Raw genomic sequence first — 26,836 nt, 5'->3', positions numbered from 1 at the left:
TTTGGTTTTTTAGCATTTGGTTGTAGTGCTTCCATGAGTTGTGCTAGAGACATTGAGTTCACGTTTTCACCATTTCTTTCAAAAGATGATCTCACGGAAGCCACCTTCTTTTCATCTCTTTCTCCTTTCTTTTAGGTAAAAAAGCTTGATGTAACTCAGCTCATAACAAAAATGGCATATCAATTTAAACTCTTCTTGTATTTATAGTCCTTTTCTTCTTGATTACTTGAGATTCTTCCATAATAATTGGAGTTTCTCTCATACTCATTGGAGTTTTTTCCATAATCATTGTTTCTCCCAAAGTGAGGGGGCTTGTAGGCGCTTGTATGGTTTTCGGGTCTTGACATAGCAAGCACTGATTCCTCATCTTTAGTAGAGGAAGTTTTTTTCAATCTATTTTCCTCTATACTTAATTCTAAGTGTTTCCACTATAGTAGATACTCCTCCTATATGAAGAAGGCCTGATTTGGCTCCTTTAAATTCGGATTTAAGCCCATTTACAAATTGATAGAAATGTTTCATTTTGATTTTATTTTCACGGAGTTCTACATCTTGAGGACAATGCTACTTAGGCTCTAAAAGAGTCAATTCATCTCAAAGAAGAGAAAAAATATTATAGTATTTTCTAATGCCCATTTCTCGTTGGGTCATGGTTATAACTTTGTTTTGCATATTACATATATAAACTATGTCCTTTGGATAATACATATCCTTAAGATATTTTCATGCATCACTAGCAAAATCAAATTTTGTCAAATTTGAACACTTTTTTATATCAACACTATTGATGAGTCATCCAATAATCTTTGAATGACCATCATCCATTCTTTCCATCTTTTCTCATATTTGGCAATGGTTTTAGCCATTTCATCTTCTTGAAGTGCTACTCGGAATTCTCAATCTTGGTGAGCATAAGCTTAGGCGCTCTTTCGATACCATCAATCAAACCCCATAGACCATTTTTCTCTATATTTTGTGCTTTTCTATATATGTCCACATCACATAGTTTGTATCATTAAGTCTCACAGGAATGGAGATGACAAGTTCTCTTTCATCCTCTATTTTTACAAAAAGAAATAGAGAATAGAGGTGAACTAGAAAGAGAGAATATAAAAGAATATAACAAAAAATTTGTTGAAGTGGTTTGATGGTGCACTTCCCGAGATAATGAATCAATGAACCAATACTTCACTAATCTCACAATCCACTTCTTGATCTTTACGAACAAATCACAACCCAAGAGCATCAAAGCTCTGATATCATGTAATGAAACAAGAAAGTGCCTCTTATGGGCTTACAAGAACACAATATTCAGAAGGACAAAGACCACTTATGGGTCAGTCACATAAACAGATACACATAGGCCACTTAGGACTTGTTTGGTGGTGCATCATGCAGAACAAAATGAATGAAAATCACATGTTTTGTAACAAATGTGGGACATGACGAATGCATGGAATGCCATCCACCACATCCAGAATATCAAGTAAACATTGTTCCACCCCAATACGAAAAGAACAGGGACGGGGAAACAAACAAGTATAAAAAATGTTGATCTTTTCTTACACCCCCCCTCGACATTGTCTCGCTCTCTCACCTCTCACCCCTGATCCTAAACTCCCATTCTCTTACCTCTCTCACCCCTGATCTCAGAGCTCTTGAGGCACAACCACCATCTTTATTGAATCTCTCTCTCAAGAGATGGGCAGGACAAGCTCCTCTCTCTGGTCCCTCTGGTGATCCTCTCTGTTGTTGTTCAAATTGACTATGGAGCTCCTCTCTCCGGTCCCTTCGGCAAACCTCTTGCACGTATCTCTCTGTTGTTTTCGCATTTTAAACCCTATTTTTTCAATCTATTGAGTGAATGCATGCTAAGTCCAGTTTATTCAAGTTTAAGGTTTGTTCAATCCAATTTTTTTGAGGAGTTTTGTATTATAATTGTTGTTTTTTGCAGCTGTTTTAGTGAATGTTGCTAAATCCAGTTTATTCAAGGTTAGGGTTTGTTCAATCCAAAAATTTTTAGGGGTTTTGTATTTTAATCATTCTTTTTTGCAACTTTTTTAGTGAATGCATACTAAATCTGGTTTATTAAAGGTTAGGGGTTGTTTAATCTGAATTGTTTTTAGGGTTTTTTTTATTTTAATCATTGTTTTTGCAACTTTTTAGTGAATGCATGCTAAATCCAATTTATTCAAGGTTAGGGTTTGTTCAATCCAAAAATTTTTAGGGGTTTTATATTTTAATCATTGTTTTTTAAACTTTTTTAGTAAATGCATGCTAAATTCGATTTATTCAAGATTAGGGTTTGTTCAATCTGATGATTTTTTAGGGTTTTTGCATTTAAACCCTATTGATTCAATAGATTGAGTGAATGCATGCTTAGATATTAGAGGTTTTTATCTAAAACCCAATTTTTGCCTTTTTTAAGGAATGAATACTAAATCTGCTTCTTCAATTTTTATAGGGTCGAAATATTGACATGTACCTGTAGTTTAATAGCATTTGTTCAATATGCATGTCGGTTTAATGAAGATATGTGCAATTTGTTAGGTGGTTTTGTATTTTAATGTTTGTTTTTGCAATTGTTTTAGTGAATGCATGGTAAATCAATGAGTGTTTTTGTATCTAAAACCCTATTGATTCAATAAATTGAATGAATGTATGCTTAGGTATTAGGGTTTTGTATCTAAAACCTTGTTTTTGCCTTTTTTTGAAAACAAATGAATGCTATATCTGTCTCTTTAATTTTTTAAAGGGTTAAATCTTGACATGTACTTGCAGTTTAATAGCATTTGTTCATAATGCATGTCGGTTTGATGAAGATCTGTGCAATTTATTAGGGGGTTTTGTATTTTAATGTTTGTTTTTGCAATTATTTTAGTGAATGCATTATAAATCAGTGAGTTTTTTGTATCTAAAACCCTGTTAGATTTGTGCAGTTTGGTTTCTTCCAAGCTATACTGACATCTACTTTTTGTTTAGTTATCTAAAATCTAACCCATGGTGCTTCTATTTTTTTGAGTGAGTGTTTTGGGCTTCTCACCCAATGATTTTCCAAATTCTATGGAGTTTGGCATTTTCTCAAATCAAAAGTATGACAATTTTTATTTAAAAAGTTTTTGAGCTTGCTGATTAAATGTGTGACATCTAGAAACTTCTGAATGAAATCACTTTCATAAGGCAACTTAGAAAAAAAAAATCTCGTTCATAGTTGGTATTCTATGACATGTTCTATTCTGCTACAAACTTGTTTTACATGCCACTATGAATTAGTTTACTTTTGGGTTAATTAAATGCTAATTATTTTCTGATTTAGTGATATGGAGCTCTTATGTTTTATAATTATAGAATACCCACTAAATATTTATTATTACATTATTGCCCCATCTTAAATTAAGAATCTAGAATGGTAGATGTTGAAATGAGTGAGGTGCAACCTAACCAGTTTAAAAAAATGCAATGAAGTACATCACAAGTGGACTTCTTATTTGACTACATGTTAGAGCAGTATAGAATACTTGTAATGAAATGTTCAGAGAGATTGAAATAAAATGCCATGAGGGTAGTAGAGCATCAAATAAAGGAGAAGTTTGGGGTTGAATTTACCTTAGAAAAAATCAAGAATAAATTGAAGTAAGTCAAGCCCAATTTGATAGTAATGAACCAAATATTAAACACATTGGGTTTTGAATGGGACATAGAATGGAGGATGCATGTGGCAGACACTAAAAATTGGATTTAATGTGAAAGGAAAAACCCATCATGGAAGAATTATCAAAAACCAGAAAAATGATGATATTTTGAACATGTGAAGATTTATGGGAAATCAACTGCTATAGGCAGTTATAAGGCCATCCAATCAGAAGTACCACCACCACCTCCCGTTGAACAATGCCTGGAGGAATTGAACTTATCAGCATAAGCTCCAGGTGATGATACACCCATGAATAGCCCACCAACTATCTTGAACTCATCTTTCATTAGGAAATCAGGTCAAGGAAAGCGCAAAATTCGAAGTGATGATCAAATCTTAGAAATGTTAAGCAACATTTCTACGTATATGAAGAACATTAGTGATGACTCTCCCAACAGATTGGCATCATAATGTAATTATATATTGAAAGAAATATTCAGTAATGGTGACATTACTGTGAAGATGCATGTGAGCGCATTAGACTTGTTGATAACCCCTAGGAACACAACTATATTCTTAAACATGGACCCAGAATGTTAGGTCGATTGGTTGGACTTGAAATTGTCTCCCAATGTTTAGGTATGCATTTTCATAAGTGAATATACAGTTATGCTTATGTTGATTGTTTAATGTTATCAACGTATTAAATGTTTAGCATTGCTTTTATGCACGTTAAATGTTTCTCAATTGAAATTTTACATGTTATAATAGTGTTAAATGTTTAATATACATCTATGTTACATTATGTTATTCTTATTCGATTTTGTGCATGTTATTCATGTTTATTACAATTATGTTGTTCATATTCATTTGTACATTTTATTCATGTAAAAAACATGATTTTATTTATGTTTGCAGAAGTATAATGACTCCTTAACAAGAACTTCTTTACTTACTCACTATGGTGGTGATGATCATTTTGAGAAGGCCACATAGAAAAATAGTTTATGATTCTATACATATGAGTAATGATTTTGTGTGCGATTGTGTGTTGAGTCATTGCCAAAATTGTTTCAACCTTTTACGCATAAAAAAAATATATGTAGCATTATGTGAGGCTCTTCACATAAGTGGATTATTGCAAGATGCTCGTGATGTACGTGTTGAAGAATAAGTTGCATTTTTTTTATTAACACTTGGTCACAATGAGAGAAATTTAGCAGTGTAGTATGTGTTTCAACACTTAGGAAAAACAATTAGCAAATATTTTAATTTGGTATTAAACACATTACTTAGTATCGAACATCAGTTCATGAGTCGACACAATGATGATACCCTAACAAAAATTATGGGAGAACCGCGATTCTACCCATACTTTAAGGTAAACGAGATTCTACACTTATAATTATATTATGTATGTGTATAATACCTACCTTTATATTGCTTATGATAGAATGCTTGGGGGGCTATAGATAGAACACATATTCCTATAATCATATCAAAGGAAGAACAAATGACGCGTTGTGTCTCCCTGTGTTAAAATGTAAATTATATATATATATATATATATATATATATATATATATATATATATATATATATATATATATATATACTTTTGTAATACCTGATAAGGGTAAAACTATCATTTTCCTTTTACGAATATTCACTTTTGAATATGATTGTATTTATTTTTTCTATTTTTTTCCTTTTTTTTCAGCCTTTAAGGGGCCCACATAATAGATGCTCCAACAGTCACAATTGTGACAGTTGGAGGGGCTCCAACGTCTATATGTGGAGCCCCTCCAAGGTCTCCCATTGTGTATATATAGGGGTTCAACCCCTTTGTATTTCTTAAGCTTTTTAGCAAAAGCTCTCCTCATATTCAATAAAGATTCTCTTTTATTTTTATGGCTTTTTGCATTTGTAATCTCTTGTATGTGTTTGCCTTGGAGCACACTTGTTTCAAGTGTTCTTCTTGTGCCTTTGTGTACACATCACATGTTGATGACTTAGTGCTTTTGTGCACATAGTCTCTTTGAAGACATTTTCACATGGTATCAGAGCTTGGTCTCTAGAAGAATAGCTTGGATATTGCATCATCAAAGTGGTTGCCTTGAAGAACATGCATATTCATCATTCTCATTTGTTTGGCGTGAAAAGCTCTTGCAAACAATTTCAAGTGAAGTACAATACGTCATGTAAGCTCAAAGAAGACCCGTTGTGGTAAGTTTTCAAATTTAGAAGACTCTTTCCTTCTCACAAAAAACTCTTCATGGGGGAAAAGATTCTTATTTTTTCCTTGGATTCAAACTCAATGGGTTCAATTATCACGTTTGGGCCACCAATATAAAAGCTCATATTAAGGAAAAAGCCTTTGGGGCTATGTCAAAGGTATGATTCCTGAACCCGAACAAAAAATTACTTAAACAAAAAAATTACTATAACAAAGGTTCTTGATAGAGAAGAAAGAAAGAAAGCCTTTGAAGAGTATAACAAAAAATATGAAGAATGAGAGATGAAGAATTATAAAATCCTTTCATGGATTTTTTCTACGGTAGAAACAAGAATAAATGCCAATATTTTGAAATTCAAAAAGGCATTTCAAGTATGAGATTATCTTGAGAGGATGTATACCTCAAAAGATCTATCTCATAAATATTACCTTCAAAAAAAGGCATTGACTCTTCAACAAGGAAAAATGATCATTAGAGAATATTTTGTCAAACTTTCATCCATTTGGGATGAGCTTGCACTCCTTGAACCAAAATAGAGTGGAGAAACTATTGAACTATGGCATAAACAATTGAAAGAATATCACTTCTTTAACTTTTTGAATGAGCTTAGACCCGAATTTGAGCAAACTAGATCTTCTCTTTTATCTTTCTTTACCTCTCCACCTTTAGAAGATGTTCTTACTAAATTAAGTAGAGAAAAAACTAGATTGGAAATGAATAAAACCAATCAAAGTGTGTTGGTCGTTCCTTTAACAAAAGATGAAAATGAAGGAGCCTACGTTGTCTCTAGATCGGGGAATAACTTGAAATTATATAAACTCTCGTATTTTAATAAGTTTCAAAATCAATGAGCAAGAGAAGAAGGTGGTCAAAATGGTGGCTAAAATGGAAGGTACCAAAGAAGAGATTATGGTAAATTTTTTTGCTATTTTTGCAAAGAATCGGGTCACATTAAACTGGTTTGTTCAAAATAGAAGAAAAATGTGGCCATATCCACAACATTTCAATCACATAAAGAGGAGGGTCCATCCACTTTCAACAATGGAGTAAAGCTCTTCAACCTCTTCTCAAGGGATTCTTTTATGGGGCCGTCATGTCAACCTTCTCTCCTCTTGGTAAGACTTCTTGGCTTTTAGATTCAAATATTTATTTTCATATGACTCCAATTTTTTTTGCTTTTTTCGAATACATAAAAAATATATCTCCTTCTTTTGTCTCAACTGCGGATGGTGCTTCTCTTGAAATTAACAGAATTAGAAATTTTGAAAATCAAGGATTTTTTATTTCTAAAATTAGATTTATACCTAAGTTAAATTTAAATTTGTTTTTGGTCTCTCAACTATCAAACCATGGGTGTGATATAAAATTCTCATCAAATAAATATTAGATACAGCATCGTCAGTCTGAAAAGTTGATTGGGGAAGGCTCTAGGAAAATAGATCTATATTACATGAAATTTTTTCAAATTTCAAAACACTTTTTTTGTAACATTGCCCAACATAAAGATATAAATGTTTGGCATAAGCGTCTTGGGCATCTCAATATTGTCAAGCTTTTTTATTTGCATTTTGTTAAAGATCTATGTAAAAATGACTTCACTTGTAATGATTGCATTCTTGAAAAAATGAGAAGCTTACCTTTTGGAAAAAGAACTATGTTTATAACCAAACCATTTAAAATTGTACATTCAGATGTATGGGGACCGGCACCCGTTGTATCTAAAGGAGGATTTTCATATTATGTCATTTTTATTGATCATTATTCTAGATTTTGTTGGATATACTTTCTCATGAGGTTTTTTGACTTTTAAGACATATCACATGATAAAAAATCAATTTAATGATAAATTATAAATTCTTAGGAGTGATTTCAAAGAAAAATATCTCTTAAATAATTTTAAAAATTATCTTGAAACTAATAGGATTATTCATCAAAAATTATGTCTTAAAACACCGTAACAAAATGTCTTAGCCGAAAGAAAACATAGACATATAGTTGAAACCACTAGGACTTTGCTTATTTCTCAAAAAATCCCTAAAAGATTTTGGGCCGAGGCGACTCTTACATCCGTCTATCTTATAAATCACCTTCCTTCAAAGAACTTGAATAAAATATCACCTTTTGAAATTATGTATCAAAATGAAGCCGATTATAATAGACTAAGAATTTTTGGATGCAAATATTTTGTTCTTACTGACAAAAATGATAAACTTTTACCCAAAGCCATTCTGTGTGCATTTCTTGGATATTCGAAAATACAAAAGAGATTTAGGTGTTATGATGTCAAAAATGATAAACTATATGTTTTTAGAAATGTAACCTTTTTAGAAAATTTAAGTGGTTTTAAAGAATATAATCCTCATGAGGATAATGTCGATTATTCTTTCTTGTTTAAATTATTATCTAGAAATAAAGATATTTCTAGTGATGATGAAATGATATTTGATGCTTCTTGTAATGATACACAAGAGAGTGTGCATGCTCCACTTCTTGAGAAAACTATCAAACAAGAAATATCTAGTGAACCAATTACATATACACAGAGATAAAAACACTTTTAGAAGTGCAATTGAAAAATATAGTGAATCTAGTGAACCTTCCTCAATAAATAACCCTCGTAGAATCGAGAGAACTAGAAGAAACCCTTCTAGATTTATATCCTTTGAATCCTTCTCACCTAAACATTTGTCTTAGTGTTATTCATTCATATGTGAAACCAAAGAATTTTGAAGAAACCAAGAAAATGATAGAATGGAGGGATGCAATGGATAATGAACTTAGAGCCTTTAAGAAAGTCAAAACTTGATAATTTCAAAATTTGCCTAAAAGAAAGGAAATAATAGGATGTAGATGGGTTTTCAAAGTCAAAACTAAGAGTGATGGGTCTCTTAAAAGATATAGAGCATGTTTAGTCGCCAAGGGGTATAGTCAAGAATATGGTATAGATTATGATAAAATATTTGTCTCCATTGCGCAAATGGTTACTATTAGGTGCCTAATTACAATTGCATCTATTAAAAAATAAAACATATATCAAATGAATGTTAAAAATGCATTCTTAAATGGAGATTTAAATGAATAAGTTTATATGGATGCTCCTCCGGGTATGGATGTGCCTAAGGATAAAGTTCTTCACTTGTGAAAAGCTCTCTATGGTTTGAAACAAGCTTTCAAGGCTTGGTATGATCGATTTAACAATGTAATGATAGAAATGGTTTTATTTTATGTTATACTGACACTATTATGTTTAACAAGAAATTTAATGCAGGAATTATGATTTTGTTATTATATGTTGACGATATGTTGATCACAGGTGATGATGCCAAAGGAATCAAAAGTATCAAGTCTACATTAACAAAAAAATTTGAAATGTCAGACTTAGGTTTTCTGACATATTTTTTAGGCATTGAAGTTTCCTATTCTCACAGAGGTTATTTTTTGTTTCAAACTAAACTTGCTTATGAGGTCATTGACAGATCAGGCATTACAGATGAAATCTATGAAACTCCTGAAGTAGTAGGAACAAGAATGAAGATTGATGATGGGATTCCTCTAGAAGATCTTACTCCTTATAGGAAACTCGTCGAGTCATTGGTGTATCTTAGCATTACCAGGCCGGATATCTCTCATGCAATACATGTTGCAAGTCAATTTCAGCATACCCCTACAATAGTTTATATGAGTGTCATTCTTCAAATTATCAGATATGTAAAGGGGTTCATAAATAAGAGAGTATTTCTATCTTCATCTTCTGAATTAAATTTAATTGCTTATATTGACTTTGATTGGAGATGTGACCCAAATAATCGTCACTCCACTACTAGTTTTTGTGTCTTTTTAGGTGAATCATTGGTTTCTTGGAGATGCAAGAAACAACAAAAGTTGTCTCTGTCTTCTACTGAGGCTGAGTATCGAGCTATGTCAACTATAACCATGAAAATTATTTGGATTCAGTGGTTGTTGGAAGATATGAGAGATCGTGTTCAATGGCCTACAAAGTTGTGTTGTGATAACAAAAGTGCAATATATATTGCCAAGAATCACATATTTCATGAGCGCACGAAGCATATCGAGATGGACTGCCACTATGTTAGAGAAGAATACCTGAAGAAAGTCATTGATATCCCTTATGTAACATCAGAATATCAACTAGCTCACTTTTTTACTTAGGCACTTTGTTTTCCTAGATTAAATTTTTTTTTGGCAAACTTTCCGTCATCACACTGTAAGTTTGAGGGAGGTTAAAATGTAATATATATACATACATATATATATATATATATAATACCCAATAAGGGTAAAACTGTTATTTTCCTTTTACGCATATTCACTTTTGAATATGATTGTATTTATTTTTTCTCTTTTTATTTTTTCTCTTTTATTTATTTCATTTTCTTCTTTTCAGCCTTTGGGGGGCCCACATAATAGACGTTTTATGACCGTTGGAGGGGCTTCAACGTCTATATGTGGAGTCCCTCCAAGGTCTCTCATTGTTTATATATAGGGGTTCAACCCTTTTGTATTTCTTAAGTTTATTAGCAAAAGCTCCCCTCATATTCAATAAAGATTCTCTTTTATTTTTATGCCTTTTTGCATTTGTAATCTCTTGTATGTGTTGTACCTTTGAACACACTTGTTTCAAGTGTTCTTCTTGTGCCTTTGTGCACACATCACACGTTGAGGACTTAGTGCTTTTGTGCACATAGTCTCTTTGAAGACATTTTTACACCTTGTATACTATACTTAATGGAAAATTAGACAAAAATGATGTGTGTCGTGTTTTATGTGTAATGAAGCAAAAACAAGAACAAGAAAGTGCCTCTTATGGGCTTACAAGAATACGATATTCAAAAGGACAAAGATCACTTATTGGTCAATTCTTATAACTAAAATGCTTGAGAAAGCATTGAGTTTACATGAAGGGGAATACCCTTATTTATACATAACAAGGCCCTTGAGAGCCATTGGGACACTCTCCATGGGCTAAAAATAGTAGTTGGGGAGGTCCCAATGACTCTATGACCTGTTTACAATAATGGCCGCAACATTAAATAAAAATCCTAGACTATAAAAGGATTGTTGTTTCCCTAATGAACACAACCTATTACAAGGCTGTGAAAAGACTAAAATGTCCCTATTGAGTATTTAACTATTATATATATATATATATATATATATCATAACATTATGACAATAAGTTACAAATTCAATGTCAATAGCGGACTTTTTTTATTAGCAATAACAATATTTAGGTGCGTTTTAAAATTTTTGAAATATGTGTTTTTGAATTATGCTAAGGTACCAATTTAAAATTTCCCTTCTTCTGCTTAACATTATTATTATTATTAGTTTGAAAGACACGCATTTACAAGTCTGTTTCATTTGTCAGCCTTTTTTGCTTGATTACTTTCTACATGCAAACAAGCTAGTAGCAAGACGCAGATTGTCTAAGCTGGTCCACGTAACAAATGCATTCTATGTCACAGGAATACTCCAATTTACTCCCGTGTTGTGTCCCCATACATGCTGGTTTTAATGGAAAACTATACAAAAATGCCATGTCTCATGTCCTTTTAGGTGTGTCCATGTGACATAGAATGCAGCTGTGTTCACTACAGGAATCAAATAATGCCTCACTCCGATCAATTTTACACGACAATTGTTATGTCAGTTCTAAAGAGGACATGAGTTCGAAACCCTCAAGGGGTGTCCTTTGTCGCAAGGTAGAAGCTGTACTCCAGTGGGCAGGGTAGGGGCAGCTCAAAGGGTTTTACCAATGCGAGTCAATGTGCTTTCAGTGATTGTTGGGAGAGGGCGGGGTGTTTCCCTTGGCCTAGCCTAAATAAATAAATAAAGGCTTATTTTCACTGGGTCACTGAAAACCTACTGCCAAGTGCAAATCTCTTCCTACTTGATTGCCCTCCCTGAGGAACAGTTAGTTTCACACAGTTTTCTTGGAGATCCTATGGCAGATTCAGAATGTAAAATACAATTCGTTATCAATATGGAAGGTCACAAATTAACTCATGATTTCCAGGCCTTCAGGTTTTTACAGCTTCGGCACCTCAAAACTCGAAGGTAGCTGAGGTTAAAAAATGAACATATTTCCTTGCCAACCAGCATTAGACTTCCTCATTATGATTTATTTAGCACTGATACTTCTTGAAGGAACAGTGGACAAGTTCTAGTCAGAAGAAGGCTTGCTGAAAGCCTGAAAACAAGATAGGGAATCATGACCTAGACATGAAGTGACGTGATAATGATAGTAACAGATCTCCAAAATACTGCACAATCCTGCTAATGAGATCTAACTGTAAGCAAGAGTGGCGATCATTCCTAGTCGTAAATGCTGTGGAATGAATAAGGTTTAAGCCCTTGTTGGAAAAAAGAAAAAATATTTCAGCAGCTCTGTCGATTAAAACATTCTCTAATGAATCACCCACAAGAAACTACATCCCTACACTAGCTACACAATTCTAGGTAATTCGGCAAAATTTAAATTAATCTAGTGTTGCTTGCCAATCACTAATAGATGATGTAGACCAGTCCAAGCAGCGGTTCACTGAGTTGGTAACATTTCTGTCTGCTCTGGCCAAGGTAAAAGAGAAGAAATTGCCAAGATTCAGCAATTAACTAGTTTATTGCTTTTTGCCACAAAAAAATAAAAGACTGGCTTGCAGCTACCAATTACAAAGAAAGGAGAATCTTAAATTCAAATCCAAGTTCACACAATAATTACAAGTTTTTGGCAATGTACATAATGCACAACTACAACAAATGCAAAAAGTGGGTTTTAGATAACATACAATACCTGCTTCTCATGTACATTCACTGTTTATGTCAGATTTTAGTTTCTCATACCACAATCCATGCACTTGGCAAGTCACAAGAGCTATAACATCCATGTTATCTGACAATTCAATGACAAGCTCAAGAATGGAACTAGTTCCCACCCGTTTCAACGAAGTCTGTGCAAGAGAGAGGCCACCACTGCTTTGCTCCTTACCAACCAGAAGTATCGCACGCATGCTTTCAATCACTGCATTTGATACCTTTGTGAAAATTGCATCCCCTGGAGTAAGACTCCTGTTCATGACTCTCGTCATCAATCCAGCATCTACTGAGCTTCCACTCATGTAAGGAGAACATATCTGGGAAATCAGCTGGCCTATGTGATAGATCATAACCAAAGGCCTCTCCAAGATCTTACTAATCTCTTTCCATGCATCATTTAGAATACTTTCAATGTCTTCAAGCGTTAGTTCCTTGTCTGCGAGTGTCTGCCTCACTAACAGCAATCTGGTGCATAAATTTGACTACTTATTTCTTATAAGATGAACAAAGCCTCAGCTAGCATACAATTATAAGCTTCACTAGTCATAAAAAAGCTGAAATACTCACGCAGTAGCAATCACTACCACTCTCTGGAAGTCATTTTGTAACGCTACCAAGCTCTCTAGATCCAACCTAAGAGTTTCTGGGGTGTTCTCTTCGTTTGATGCAAAAGCTCTGGTCACAATTTGAATAAGCCCTAGGCGCACAACATTTCCTATAGATTTCCACTCAATGTCGATTTTAGGTACTCTGCCTGGCCATGAACACGTCAAATCTATGTTAGAATGCAAATAAGTCACATGAAGTTGCTACTTCAGCACTCTGCAAGCAAACATTTATCTCTGAGCAGTTGAGTCTCTAAAGCAATAAAGGCCATGGTTGGCAACCTCAAGTCAGTTTGGATCAGGAGACTTGGCTTGGTCACTTGGGTAGACAACTAGGCCCACTCATGGGTCTTTTCGTATAATTTATAAAAATTTAAAAGCCACAGATTAACAATAGCAAAATAAATAATTAAACTATCTTTACACAATAAAAGAACAAATATTGTTATCATATCTACAAGCATGCAGTCAAATCTAAGCTCTAGTATCAAAATTTTAGAACCTAATTCATCTTGAAAATAATTGTGTACATTACAATTAAAAGAAAAAAGGACAGGAGGAAAATAGAAAAAGAGAAAACATAAGAAATCCTTTAGAAAAAGGGACAAAGGAGGGAGAGAAAAAGGGTCCATGGCTAATCACCAGCGAGCGCATTTATGTTCAGAACGAGGAAAAAAAAGGATGAGAACAAATTAAAGAAAAGAACATATGGGCACATAAGAAACAAAGAGAGAGAGAGAGAGGAGACAAAAAAGGGTATGGATAACCATAGATCGTATTTTCATAAGAAAAACAAGGGAAAATAAGATGGGGATAATAAAAGGGAAATAAGAGAGAGTTCATGCCTTTGGGCTTACTTTCAGTCAACGGTCACAAAGAGTAAGGCCCACACACTGTTGAGGACTGCAGAGAGACACAGTAAGTCCTACATCCAGGAATCAGAGAGAGGAAGAGAGAGGAGGTTTAGTTTAGGTTTTTTCTTATCTAAAAGGACATTACTTGATTTCATTAGCTTTCCTTACATTTTCTCACCAAGTGCAAAAAAGAAAATCACACAATCCAGAGAGTCATCATTGACTCTTAACTAAGCAGAGCCAAATAAGTCTCATATAAAATGCATCCAATTTGTGGAAAAACAAGTCAGATGTAACTTGACTTGCGAAAATCCTGATACAGGATGACTGGGCCAAGTCACGGCTTGACTTGCAGGGTTTTTCCAACCATGACAGAGACCTTACCAAATTCAAAGCAAATCAGCCAAGAACTTGACAAGAGATAAACTTATTGTTGTATACTTGCCAGGTTTAATTAGGTTGGGGAGCAGCAATGCAGGACTAGCACTTAGGTTTGTTTTGCATGCTTCAACAGAAGACTCAAAATCAACTCTTTGCTCATCTAAATGTTGCATCACGTCCAATATCCAAAGTCTTGTCTGAGGTAAACGAGTTGTTGCTTCAGAAGGAGGTCCACAACGAACAGCAAAAGCATTTTGAAGATATTCGATGCCCAAGGGGCCCTTAATCACTGGAATTAAGGCCTGGATTTTTGCAAAACTTATATCTTGTTTTAGAATCTGAAAAAACAAAAGCACATCACTTTGTTAGCCAATTGAAAGGCTGTGAAATATCATAAGAAAAACAATGTAATTGATGAAAAAGATGCTTCTGAAACATCTTCCTGTTTAATGCTGAGAAAATATGTTTTGACAACATATTAAGACCCACAAAAGGTTTAAATGAATAACCCAGTACTAGGACAGACCTAGCTGAAGAATTCAAGACCAAAGCAGCAGAAACCATGCAATTCTTATGTCTTACCAGCCAGCTTTATAGATCCATCAAAATTTGCTCAAGTATAACTGGGCCTTCTGTACTAGGATGCCACAAGTAAACTACATATTTCCAATCAAATGGCTCTCGACTCACTTTGATCAAATACTACTTTGTTGTGCTGGTTTAGAAATTGAAGATAAGAGATTTTTAAAACTGATGAACTTGCTTGGATGTTTTCTAATGTTAAATACATTCTCTCAAAAGAAAAAAGCAAAGAAAAAAGTGCAATATGTTGTGACTGTAATGAGATGTGCGAAACACAAGCACTTAATGTGCAAAATACACAAACCCATTATGGGGTGAATGCCAAAAGGCAAAAAACTGAATATTATTAAGGCGAGAATGTGAGAGAACTCATACATTACATGAGGGGGGAAGTTTCCTTTATATACAAAAAGGAGAGCACAAAGAGGGTGTTAAAATGTATTCCTATTGTGTATATATATATATATATATATATATATATATATATATATATAGAGAGAGAGAGAGATACATATATATCATATATATATATATATATATATATGTATACGTCTCTATGTATATATAAAGATATATATATATATATATCTTTTTCTAAACCCAATAAAGAGTAATTTGGACTTTTCACATTTTATGCATATTCCAATAGGAATATGCTCGTACCTTTTATTTTTCTTTTTTCTTTTTTCTTTTTTCTTCTTTATTTTTTTCTTTCTTTTTCTTTTTTACTTTTCTTTTTTTTATCTTGTACTTGCATTGGGAGGGGCCCAATCTAGGCGTTGGGCCCCTCCAACGGTCACAATAGTGACCGTTGGAGAGTCCCTCTTTGGTTCTTGTAAATAGGGGTTCTCCCCTTGTACATTCAACACTTCTTTTTGGTGTGGGAGCTCAAGCTCTTTTTCATTTTCAATAAAGAGATATATTTTTATGCTTTTGTGCATGTGTGTGCTACTTTTATGCCTTTGTGCATAATTATTCAAATGTTCTTTGGGTGCCTTTGTGCACATTTCTTGTGAGGAATTAGTGCTTGTATGCATATTGTTTCTTTGAAGACATTTTCACATGGTATCAGAGCAAGGTTATTATAGAAGTGAATAGTGTGCCACTTCATCTCATCACATGCCTCGAGAGTCGTGCACTCCATTGTTTCTTGGATTTCGGCGTGAAGACCTCTTGCCATTTGCATCAAGAAGCATACTTCATCAAGTAAGTTCCAAGAAACTCTTTTTGTGGTCAGGATTTCTTCTCACCTCCTTTCTTCTCTTCTCAAATGGGAGAAAAGGATTCACACTTCTCTCTTGGGTTCAAATTGAATGGCTCAAATTATCATGTTTAGGCTAGAAATATGGAAGCTCATATCAAGGGTAAAGGGCTTTGGGGATATGTCCAAAGCTCAATACCAGAACCGGAACCAAAGATTACTTTGGTAGAAAGAGGAGAAATAAAAATTCTTGAAGGTGAAGAAATATATAAAGCTCTTGAAGACTATTCCAAGAAGCACGAGGAATGGGAGATGAGAAATTTTAAAATTCTATCATGGATTTTCTCATCCGTTGAGACAAAGATCGATGCCAACATCATAAAATTCAAAAAAGCTTCTCAAGCATGGCAATATCTTGAAAGGATGTATACTTCAAGAGATTTATCTCACAAGTATTATCTTCAAAAAAGGGCCTTGACCCTCCAACAAAATGAAATGACTATTAGAGAATATTTTGCGGAATTATCATCCATTTGGGATGAACTTGCCATGCTTGAACCCAAATGAAGTAGTGAAGCCATTGAGCTTAGGCATAAGCAATTGGAGGAGGATCGATTTTTCAATTTTCTAAATGAGCTTAAACCCGAATTCAAACAAATACGGTCCTCCCTTCTTTCCTCCTTCACTTCACCTTCTCTTGAGGATGTTATTACCAAACTAAGTGGGGAAGAAACCCGTATTGGTATAAGCAAAAACAACCCAAGTGTCCTTGCCACATCCTCCAACCAAGAAGAAAATGATGGTGTAAATTGAAAAGAAGTTGTCATTTACCTGGTTTACGGATCTGGATTCAATCCAGACCCGTATCCATATAGTTATGTTATGTTGTAATTTTAACCTTTCATTAAAGGGTATTTTTGTAACCTAATTATTTTGTAAGCACTTAATATATGTATTACTGAATAGATCAATGAACATAAACGATTTTCAACCATGACCTTCTTCAGCCCCTTTTCTCTATCATTTGTTTTCTTCCTTGGGCAGGTAAATCTGGAGGTCGTCTTCTAACATGGTATCAGAGTAGTGTGCTGGACCTGGGATTGCTTCTCCAAAAGGAGTGTTCAAAGAGATGGTCTTGAGTTCCAAGGCAAGAAATTTGTGAGTTCCAATCTACGTTCCCCTCTTTTAAATCTGGGTTCTTCCAATCGGCGTCTTCTCAGATTCCAAAACCCATCCTATTCCAATCTAAATCTGTGAGTTCCAATCTATGTTCCCCTCTTTTAAATGTAGGTTCTTCCAATCGGTGTCTTCTCAGATTCCAAAACCCATCCTATTCCAATCGGCGATCTCCTTTCTAAACTCAATCTGCGTTCTCCTTTCTAAACCCAATCAGTGCTCATTCCCTCTTTTAAATTTGTGCTCGTTCTTCTTCCTTTTAAATACGTTATTCCTTCCTCTTTAAATCTGGTTTCTTCAAATCTGCATTTTCACATCATCCAAAACCCAGATATTCCTCCAAACAACGTTTCTGTGTTTCAAGTGTCCACTTCTGAAACTTTCTTCTTCAAAAATCGGTAACGTGTCTCCACGTTAATCGATTCTGATCTTCTTTCGTTGCTAACAATCCTTGCTTATTTTAAGAAGGGATCATCGACAGGGTCCTCTGTTGCTAAGCTGGTTTCATTTGAAATATTTCTATTTCATATTTATCATTCTCATTATTCGAGATTACAGAATTTTTTTTTTGGAAACTAGATACACTCGTTCAATAAGGAATTGATTCAGCATTGACATAATCAGTCTTGTCATGTTCGCTGGCCACGCCAGGATATAATTTTCCTAGTTTATTAACTTTTGCAAAAAAAAAAGACAGAATATTAAAAGTGCTTGATTTTTCTTTCGATTGAATCTGTCCAAAAATTCTCTTTTTCCTTTTAACACCAACTTCTCGTATTTTTATTCAATGGACTCCTCGCTCCCATAAACATCCCTTTCTTCTAATTTCCTTAGTCAACTCATCTATGAGAAGTTAAACAATATCAATTTCTTGACTTGGAAAAGGCAGATCGTTCCTTTTATAAGGAGCCAAGATCTCTCTGGACATCTGGATGGGTCAATTCCAACCCCTCCAGAATTTATCTCGCAGGAAAAGAAAGATGGTAAAGGGGTATCTTCTATTGTTTTTCTCAGAAATCCGGATTACATCGCTTGGATGAAGAGAGACCAAGCATTGGTGGCATACATCACTTCTACATTGTCGCAAGAGGTTCTTGTAGCCATTCCTGATGATTGTTCAGCCAAGGAATTGTGGGACAAGTTACTTCAGACATATTCGCAAATATCTGAGGCCAGAGTTGTGTTTCTTAAGCGAGAATTTCAGATGTTGAGGAAAGATTCCATGTCTATCATGGAATACTTAAATAAAATGAAGACCATCACGGATTAGCTGGCTATCGTGGGATGTGTGGTTAATGATAAAGATAAAATACAACAAACTCTAAGTGGGCTTGGGCTAGACTATCATGTTCTGACAACGTCTTTATTGTGTCTCCCAGAGATTCCTAAGTTCGAAGATCTACGTGCAAAATTATTGTAATATGAGATGAGTCTGAAGGGCTTCTGTAAAACCCACGTAAAAAAAAAATTAATTATCGGACCCGAGCCGGGTCGGGTCAGAACTCGACCCGGGCCCGTTATCGACAGGGTTTTAAAACCCGACACAGAGGGAGGATTTGTTTAAAAACAAATCATCTCCCCTATGCGCTGCACCTCACTCGTACCGCTCCACCCCCCCCCCCTCGACAGCAGGATAAGGGAAACCCTTTTAGGGTTTCCCCGAAAATCGCCCGAGCTCTTTAAGAGCATCCCGGGAGGGGAGGCGCACCTCCCTTCTCTTCTCCTCCTCCTCCTCTCCTCCCGACGCTGCTGCCTCTCTCCAATCGCCGCCACCGACGACCTCGCAAGGGAGCCGACAGCGACGACGGCGCCCCCCTTCCAGGTACGCCCTCTATCTCCTCGGCCTTCTCCTCCCCTGCCTTCTGATCCTCTTCCCGCTCCCTCTGCATCTATCGGAGGCCCGACAGGTGGCCTACGGGGCCCCTGTCGTCTCCCCTTCTCTCTTGAAGTTGTCGGAGAGCCGGCAGGGGGCCAGTCACCCCTGCGGCACCCTCCTCGTCTTTTTTTTCTCTCCTGAAGGGTGGCAGGGGATCGACACCCCCCTTATCGCACCTTCCCCCTTATTTCGCCGTTGTTCCGTCAGGCAGGGGCCGGACCCCCCCTGCCATTATTTCGTTTCATCAGCCAGGGGTCGAGGCCCCTGCCAGTTTCTGTTTTGTCTGGCAGGGACTGAAGCCCCTGCCATTCATTGTTTTGCAGGGGCCGAGGCCCTTGTCGTCCAGTATTGTCAGGCAGGGACCCACGTCCCTGCCATTTGTTGTTTTCGTGAGGCAGGGGCCGAGGCCCCCGCCATTGGCTGTTTTGTCAGGCAGGGGCCAAGGCCCCTGCCATTTATTTATTTCGTTAGGCAGGGGCTGAGACCCCTGTCTTTTGATGTTTTGGCAGGCAGGGGCTGAGACCCCTGCCGTTTGATGTTTTGGCAGGCAGGGGCCGAGACCCCTGTCGTTCGTTGTTTTGGCCGGCAAGCTTGTCATTCACTGTTTTGTCAGGCGGGGGCTGAGGCCTCTGCCATCCGCTGTTCTGTCATACAGGGGCCGAGGCCCTTGTCATTCGTTGTTTGGTCAGTCAGGGGTCGATACGCCTACCACTCATTTGATTCCACCGACAGGGCAGGTCTTACCACTGCCCTTCTGTTCTTTTTATCAACTACGTCATTATAACTCTCACACTCTTGCAGATTTACGCAATAGGCCCCGTTCGTGCTCCGCGGCCCGACCCTCGTGTTATCCTCACGCATAGGCGTACGCAGCTAAACAACATTCCGAAGTAGAGTAAAGTCGCACAAAGGGCAATAAATGAACCTATTTAAGTTGAAATAATTAAGATGCCCATGCTAGATATGCTTAGAATTATATTGCTTCTGCATTGCGCATTATCTTGTTTGTATGCTCATGGGTCGATGTACAATTTTATTCTTCGATCATTATTTTGCATAGTTGCTTATGAGTTGAGGTGTGGTTTCGTATTTCTTGAAATACATATGCTCTTGTTTGCTTGCATCCATTTTTGCCTGCACGTTTCCTTTGAGTGAGGTACGACTTCGTGTCTCGTGTATTACTTATGACCTTATGTGTTTGCCTATCTAAGTGGCCAAGGTATGATTTTGGTACCTCGTGTATTACTTATGTGCTTTTCCCTCGATGCGCGGCATCGCAAGTCTAGAGTTGTTTCTTGTCATGTTATAACTTGCATATGCTCACATTCATGGTAAATATGTACTTACATAAATGTAGTCTTATGCCTATCCTGATATCACTTGTTTTCAAAACACTAGAAGTTGTGCTTATGTATTGCAGTTCTTTGAAAGCGAGTTTCCTTCTGCCAACCCAGTGCTCTTCAAATTGCACAGCTTTTGCAAAGTTAAGTTTTAAGTCTCGCAGGATTGCGAAGTCACATTTGGGCCCTCCCAAGTCCACACACTTGGGAGAAATGTTTTATAACCTTGATTCAAGTTGTGGCTCAATTTAAATAACCCCGATTGGGGGCAGGAGCCTGTGATCGAGTGAGGTTCTGTTGAAGGACCCATTCTTCATTTATTAAACTTAGTGTCGCGTGTCATGCGAATAATGTCGATATTAATATAAATTTTGGATACAAGATTGATAGTGATGTGCCTTGTGTGAATTGTGGCTTTTAAGGATGAATCGTGCCAAATGAGCACTCCTATATTCGTTTGATCATTGTGAAGTTGTGTGTTGGGTGTTCCTTTTGAGAAGCCTACGCACCCCCCTTTTTAGTGTAGCGTACTTTTAGTCATGCACGACGTGTTAAGTACTTTGTTGATCGGACGAGAGATCCGAGACGACCTCGTGTCATGAAATATGCAAAATATTGTTGAAATGAATTCAAGACTTATCTTGCCAAATTGTGTTGTATTACTTCTTATGCAGATAATATTTGTTGGGGTTTCTTTGGTGAAACCATATCCCTTTTATCGTAGTCGTACTTTTGACAAGTACGTCCGTAATTTTGACAAATACGTCTTCTTACGTTGCGATGATTGGATGAGTAGGTTGTGGCAACCTTAATGAGTGCAAATAACAAAATGTTGAGATCACCTACATAAGTGATGATTTCCGCCTTCACCGGCAAGATACTCGAGTTGGGTCGAAAGACTAGAGTATGTAGAATGGGTCTTCAGTTAACTACCTCTGATGTACTCATTCGAACCGCTGACTCCTGTCAGGAGAGAGGACAAGAAGGTACAAAAAATTCGATGGACAAGCCATTAATGGCAATTATGAGCAAAAGACTCGGCTTCCCCAGTCATCGGAGTTAGGGAAAGGGGACTACCATAATTATCCTAGGTGGTAGCTCTCCATGTTCGGGATGCATCCATTGTTTATGCTGCTTTGGGGATTTCTCTCTTGGTCACTGACCGTCCCCTTAGGTGCGGACTCAGTCAGCTATCCAGGTTATCATAAAATACATAGCATAATAAACCCCCGGATCAGTCTAGGCTGTTTCTAGAGTCGTGCCTTGTGCGTACCCACTTGGCCAGTTAATATCGGAACATAATTTAAATCCGATCACACAATTTGTTGAGTTATACCCGTATGGAAGCTATAGCATGCAACAGGTTTCAATACTTAAGGAATTGTGTGTGTGGTTGATGTGGCATCGTATTTTGCTTGCTTATGCAGTGCTTTGCTTATAATAATTAGCCTACTTGTGCCAGTGAAATGCTTGTAATAGTTTTAGCATTTTGCTCATTATAGTTACTCCATGAATCTGTTGAAATTAAATTGCTATATAATTGGCTGTCTACTTGACATATTAAATTATTTTGCTTAACTATGTTCTATATCATCATGTATGTGCACCTACCAGTTTTTAGTGAAACTGGCCCATTTTATGGGCAGGTGATGTATATGTGATACACTCTGCGATGACACGATGGCGCGATGAGTTCAAGATAGAGCTCTTTCCCTGACGTTTCGCTCTTGAGGACATGTTGGTAAATTTGGTATAAAGTGTATTTCAAATTTCTCTTTTTATTAAACCTTGAGTTACTAAAACTGTTTTAGTAAACTTCTTCTTGGTTTCAACAAACAAATTCTAAATCATTGAAATTGCATTTTAAACCCCTTTGATTTCAATAGTTGTGTGGAACTCGGTAAAAGAAAGTTTACGCTGTAATGTGCTCAAGGTCCATCGATTTGTTGTTTTAAAAATATCATTTTCCGCTGAAGTACTATTTAGACTCTGATAATTGTATGATTTCAAAGCTTTCTAAACTATTCTAAAAGTTACAAGTCGTGGATTTTTGGGGCGTTATAGCTTCTCTGAAGAAAATTATGTGCAATCTGGGACTCAAGAAGTTCTTGCCACAGGGTTGACTTATGGCAGAAGAAGAGGAAGTGGTGCCTTTCGAGGCAGGAGTGGACAGGGAAGACCTGACTTTGGGGGTCGTGGACTACTTCCAACGCCCAATGTTTCTCCCAATCAGTAAGGTCAAAGGTCCATTCCTACCTGTTTTTTATGTAACAAAAGGGGACATATTAAAGCAAATTGTTGGTTCAATCCACAAAATAAAGGAAAATCTTCACAACAAGAGACTAAGAAAGACACAGAAAACTCAAAGGCCGAGGGAGAAGTAAAGGAGTTACTATTGGCAGCATTGGCGGGACTGAATATGAAGCAGAATGATAAAGGCACTTGGTACGTTGATTCAGGGGCAGCAACCCACGTTTCAGGTGATGCGGGTAAACACCTAAACCCTATTTCTTATGTTGGTAGAAATAATATAGTCATAGGAGATGAAACTCATCATTCCATTTCATGAAAATGTTGTTATACCCATGTCTAAGTCTTCTCTCAAACTTTCAAATGTTCTTCATACTCCAAATATTCAAAAAAATATTGTTTACGTCTCAAAACTTGTTGATGATATTAATGCCTCAATTGAATTTACTCCTTCTGTTTATGTCAAGGATCTTCGCACGAGAGAGACATTCGCTGAGGGAAAAAGATGAGGCATTTTGTACATTTTTCAAGAAGATCCCTCCTCCACAGTCCATTCCACTTGTTCATCCTTGAAGCTCTATCAACATCCATCATTGGTTTCTTCTGAGTGTGTTTTTGCTATTTCTGAATGTAATAAGCCAATTCTTTGGCACAGTCGTTTGGTTCACTGTGGTTGTCATTTTATTGAAAAACTTGTCTCAAATAATTTGATTCCTAAGTCTAGTCTGGGTTCAAAAGCAAATGAAATAAAATGTTCGAGTTGTCATTTATGTAAGAGTCATGTTTTACCCTTCAATTCAATCAATAAAAGAGCTTCAAGGCCTTTTGAGATCATATGTTCAGATGTCTGGGGTCCTGCGCCAATTGCTTTTGGCTCGAGAAGTAGATATTACCTTATCTTTGTTGATAGCTATTCACGTTATACTTGAATATTCTTCATGAAGCATAAATCAGAAGTCTTTGGATTATTTTGAAAGTTCTATTCCTTTGCCAAAAATCATTTCTCTGAAAACATTCTACATTTTCAATGTGATGGAGGGGGAGATTCTCCTCTAGTGATTTTATTGAATTTCTCCAGCATAATGGAATAAGGAGAAGAGTGTCTTGCCCACACACACCTCAACAAAATGGGATTGCTGAGAGAAAGCATAGACACATTGTTGAGAGTGCAATGAGCATGATGCATGATAGTAATCTCCCTATTACTTTATGGACAGAGGCTTTTCACTCTACAGTATATGTGAGCTATGATCCGTCGAGCAAACATATAAAAGTGTTGAATAATGTCATTTTTTATGAGATGAACTTTGATAATCAACCAACTAACCCCTCCAGCTCATGGTCCAATGTTGAGGTATATCACCCATGGTTAAGCTCCGAACTCTTTTCCAACATTAATAATGAATGCCCTCCAGACTGTAGTCAGAAGGAAACATGTGAGGAAACAGAAGGTGCATCACAATCAGAAGACGTTGCTACACAACCCTTGGAAACATGAAGGTATAAGGGTATCGTCTACACTCGACATGAAAAGGAACCTTCATCTGTCTCTACTCCCTGTCCGGACCTTAATATACCTCCTACTCCCTCACAGACATTGGCTGTCTGGAAGTCTACTCGGGCTCGACACCCACTTGACAAATGGGTCAGCTACAAAAATTTCTCTTTGGATTTTCAATTGTTTTTTACAGCCATAAACAAAGAAAATGAGCCTCTCACATTTTATCAAGCTGTCAACTCAAAGAAATGGATTGAAGCGATGAATGAAGAAATGGAAGCCTTACATGAATGTGGCACTTGGGAGGTTGTTCCCAAACCACCAAATAGGAATGTAGTTGGATCAAAATGCGTGTATAAGATCAAATATAAACCGTATGGGACTATTGAAAGGTACAAAGCCAGACTTGTTACCAAATGATTCACACAAGAGCAAGGGTAGGATTTTGATGAAACTTTTAGTCCTGTTGTGAAAATGGGGACCATTCGAATTATGTTGGGTCTAGCTGTTGAACATGGATGGACATTAAGTCAGCTAAATGTTAAAAATGCCTTCATGCATGGAGATCTATAGGAGGAAGTTTATATGGAGCAGCCCGCAGGCTATACGGAACAAGATGCTAATCAATATGTGTGTAGATTAAAAAGAGCGATATATGGCTTGAAACAGGCATCTCGTTCATGGTTCGAGAGTTTTTCACTTGAAATACAAAGACATGGTTTCTCTAGATCTCTTCTTGATCATTCATTATTTATCTACAAAAAGCAGTGTGACCACACTCCTATTGATATATGTAGATGACATCATCATTACAAGAAACTGCGAAACTCACATTGAGAAAGTAAAGAAATTGTTGAATCAAACATTTAAAATGAAGGATCTGGGAGATCTGTGATATTTCCTTGGGGTGGAAGTCGACAAGACAGACAATATTCTTACTCTCACTCAACACAAGTACACAGTGGATATTCTCAGTAGAGCGGGTATGATGAATTGCAAACCCTCGGCAACCTCAAGTGTTATACATCAGAAACTGAGCTCTAAAGAGGGAGATTTATATGAAGATCCTACTAGATATCGCAGCATAGTAGGTATGTTACAATACTTAACTTTCACTCGACCTGACATAGTATATTCAGTCAATCAGGTGTCTCAATTTATGCATGAGCCTCGTACACCACATGTGGAGGCGGTTAAGAAAATACTAAGGTATTTGCAAGGCACTGTCGACGATGGACTTGTATACAAAAAAGGTGAGATGAATCAAGGAGCACATGAGGTCATTGTTTATGTTGACGTTGACTGGGCAGGGGATCCAGATGAACGTCGATCGGTATCTGGTTATTGCAGTTTCTTGGGTCAAACCTAGTTTCTTGGTGCAGTAGAAAGCAGAAAGCCATAGCTAGATCGAGCACAGAGGCCGAATACAGAGGCCGAATACAGATCGATGGTTGCCGCAACTGCAGAGGCTACATGGATAAGACACCTCCTCACAGAGATAGGAGAATCAATTACTCGATCACTCTTACTATGTGACAACCAAAGTGCTATCAATATGTCCTTTAATCATATTTATCATAGTCGGGCAAAACACATTGAGATAGACCAACATTTTGTAAGACAAAAGGTCGAAGAAAAAGAAATTGAGCCCAATTTTGTCCGAACAGAAGAGCAAGTTGCAGACGTATTCACAAAAGGATTAACAAAGGACAAATTTTGGATGTTAAAAGGCATGATCCAAGATCATGTACAACTTGAGGGAGGGTGAAAAGAAGTCATCATTTACCTGGTTTACGGATCTGGATTCAATCCAGACCCGTATCCATATAGTTGTGTTATGTTGTAATTTTAACCTTTCATTAAAGGGTATTTTTGTACCCTAATTATTTTGTAATCACTTAATATATGTATTACTGAATAGATCAATGAACACGAACGATTTTCAGCCATGACCTTCTTCAGCCCCTTTTCTCTATCATTTGTTTTCTTCCTTACGTAGGTAAATCTGGAGGTCATCTTCTAACATAAATGTCATTTCAAGACCGGGGAATAATTTGAGAACATACAAACCTCCCCACTTCAAAAATCAGAATCAAGGATCAAGTGGTCAAGGAGGTAAAAGAGACTATAGCAAGATTGTGTGTCACTTTTGTAAGGAACAGGGATACATCAAACCGGTTTGCCCAAAATGAAAGAAGTTGCTAGCTATGGCTACCATATCTCAACCCCAAAAAGAAGAAAGTTCATCATCTTCAAATTGGGCTCTTTCTTTACATCAAATTGTGGAAGCACTTCAACCACTTCTCAAGGGGCCAATTTCCGGAGCGGCTACGTCCACCTTCTCTCCTCCCAGTAAGACTTTTTGGCT

At 36.6% G+C, this 26,836-nt stretch overlaps 1 protein-coding gene across 3 annotated transcripts in view; it reads right to left on the bottom strand.

Annotated features, from left to right (window-relative positions):
* Positions 1 to 26,836, bottom strand: part of LOC149834620 (uncharacterized) — a 77,571-nt gene that overhangs the window by 19,176 nt on the left and 31,559 nt on the right. For 2 of the 3 annotated variants that reach the window (XM_090011502.1, XM_090011504.1), the window contains 3 exons: positions 14,606 to 14,883; positions 13,273 to 13,455; positions 12,546 to 13,170 (listed from right to left, as the gene is read on the bottom strand). In XM_090011502.1, coding sequence (XP_089867628.1) covers positions 12,690 to 13,170; positions 13,273 to 13,455; positions 14,606 to 14,883 — 942 coding nt within the window. In that variant the 3' untranslated portion in view covers positions 12,546 to 12,689. Of the gene's footprint in view, positions 1 to 12,545; positions 13,171 to 13,272; positions 13,456 to 14,605; positions 14,884 to 26,836 lie in introns of those variants that run through there. The other variant, XM_090011503.1, reaches the window with a different exon arrangement.

This window comes from Nuphar pumila, chromosome 6, assembly GCF_984573655.1.
Source record: "Nuphar pumila chromosome 6, dmNupPumi1.hap1.1, whole genome shotgun sequence".
Classification (NCBI taxonomy): Eukaryota; Viridiplantae; Streptophyta; class Magnoliopsida; order Nymphaeales; family Nymphaeaceae; genus Nuphar; species Nuphar pumila.
The sequence above is the reverse complement of the archived record's forward strand: the minus strand, read 5'-3'. Positions and strand labels throughout refer to the sequence as shown.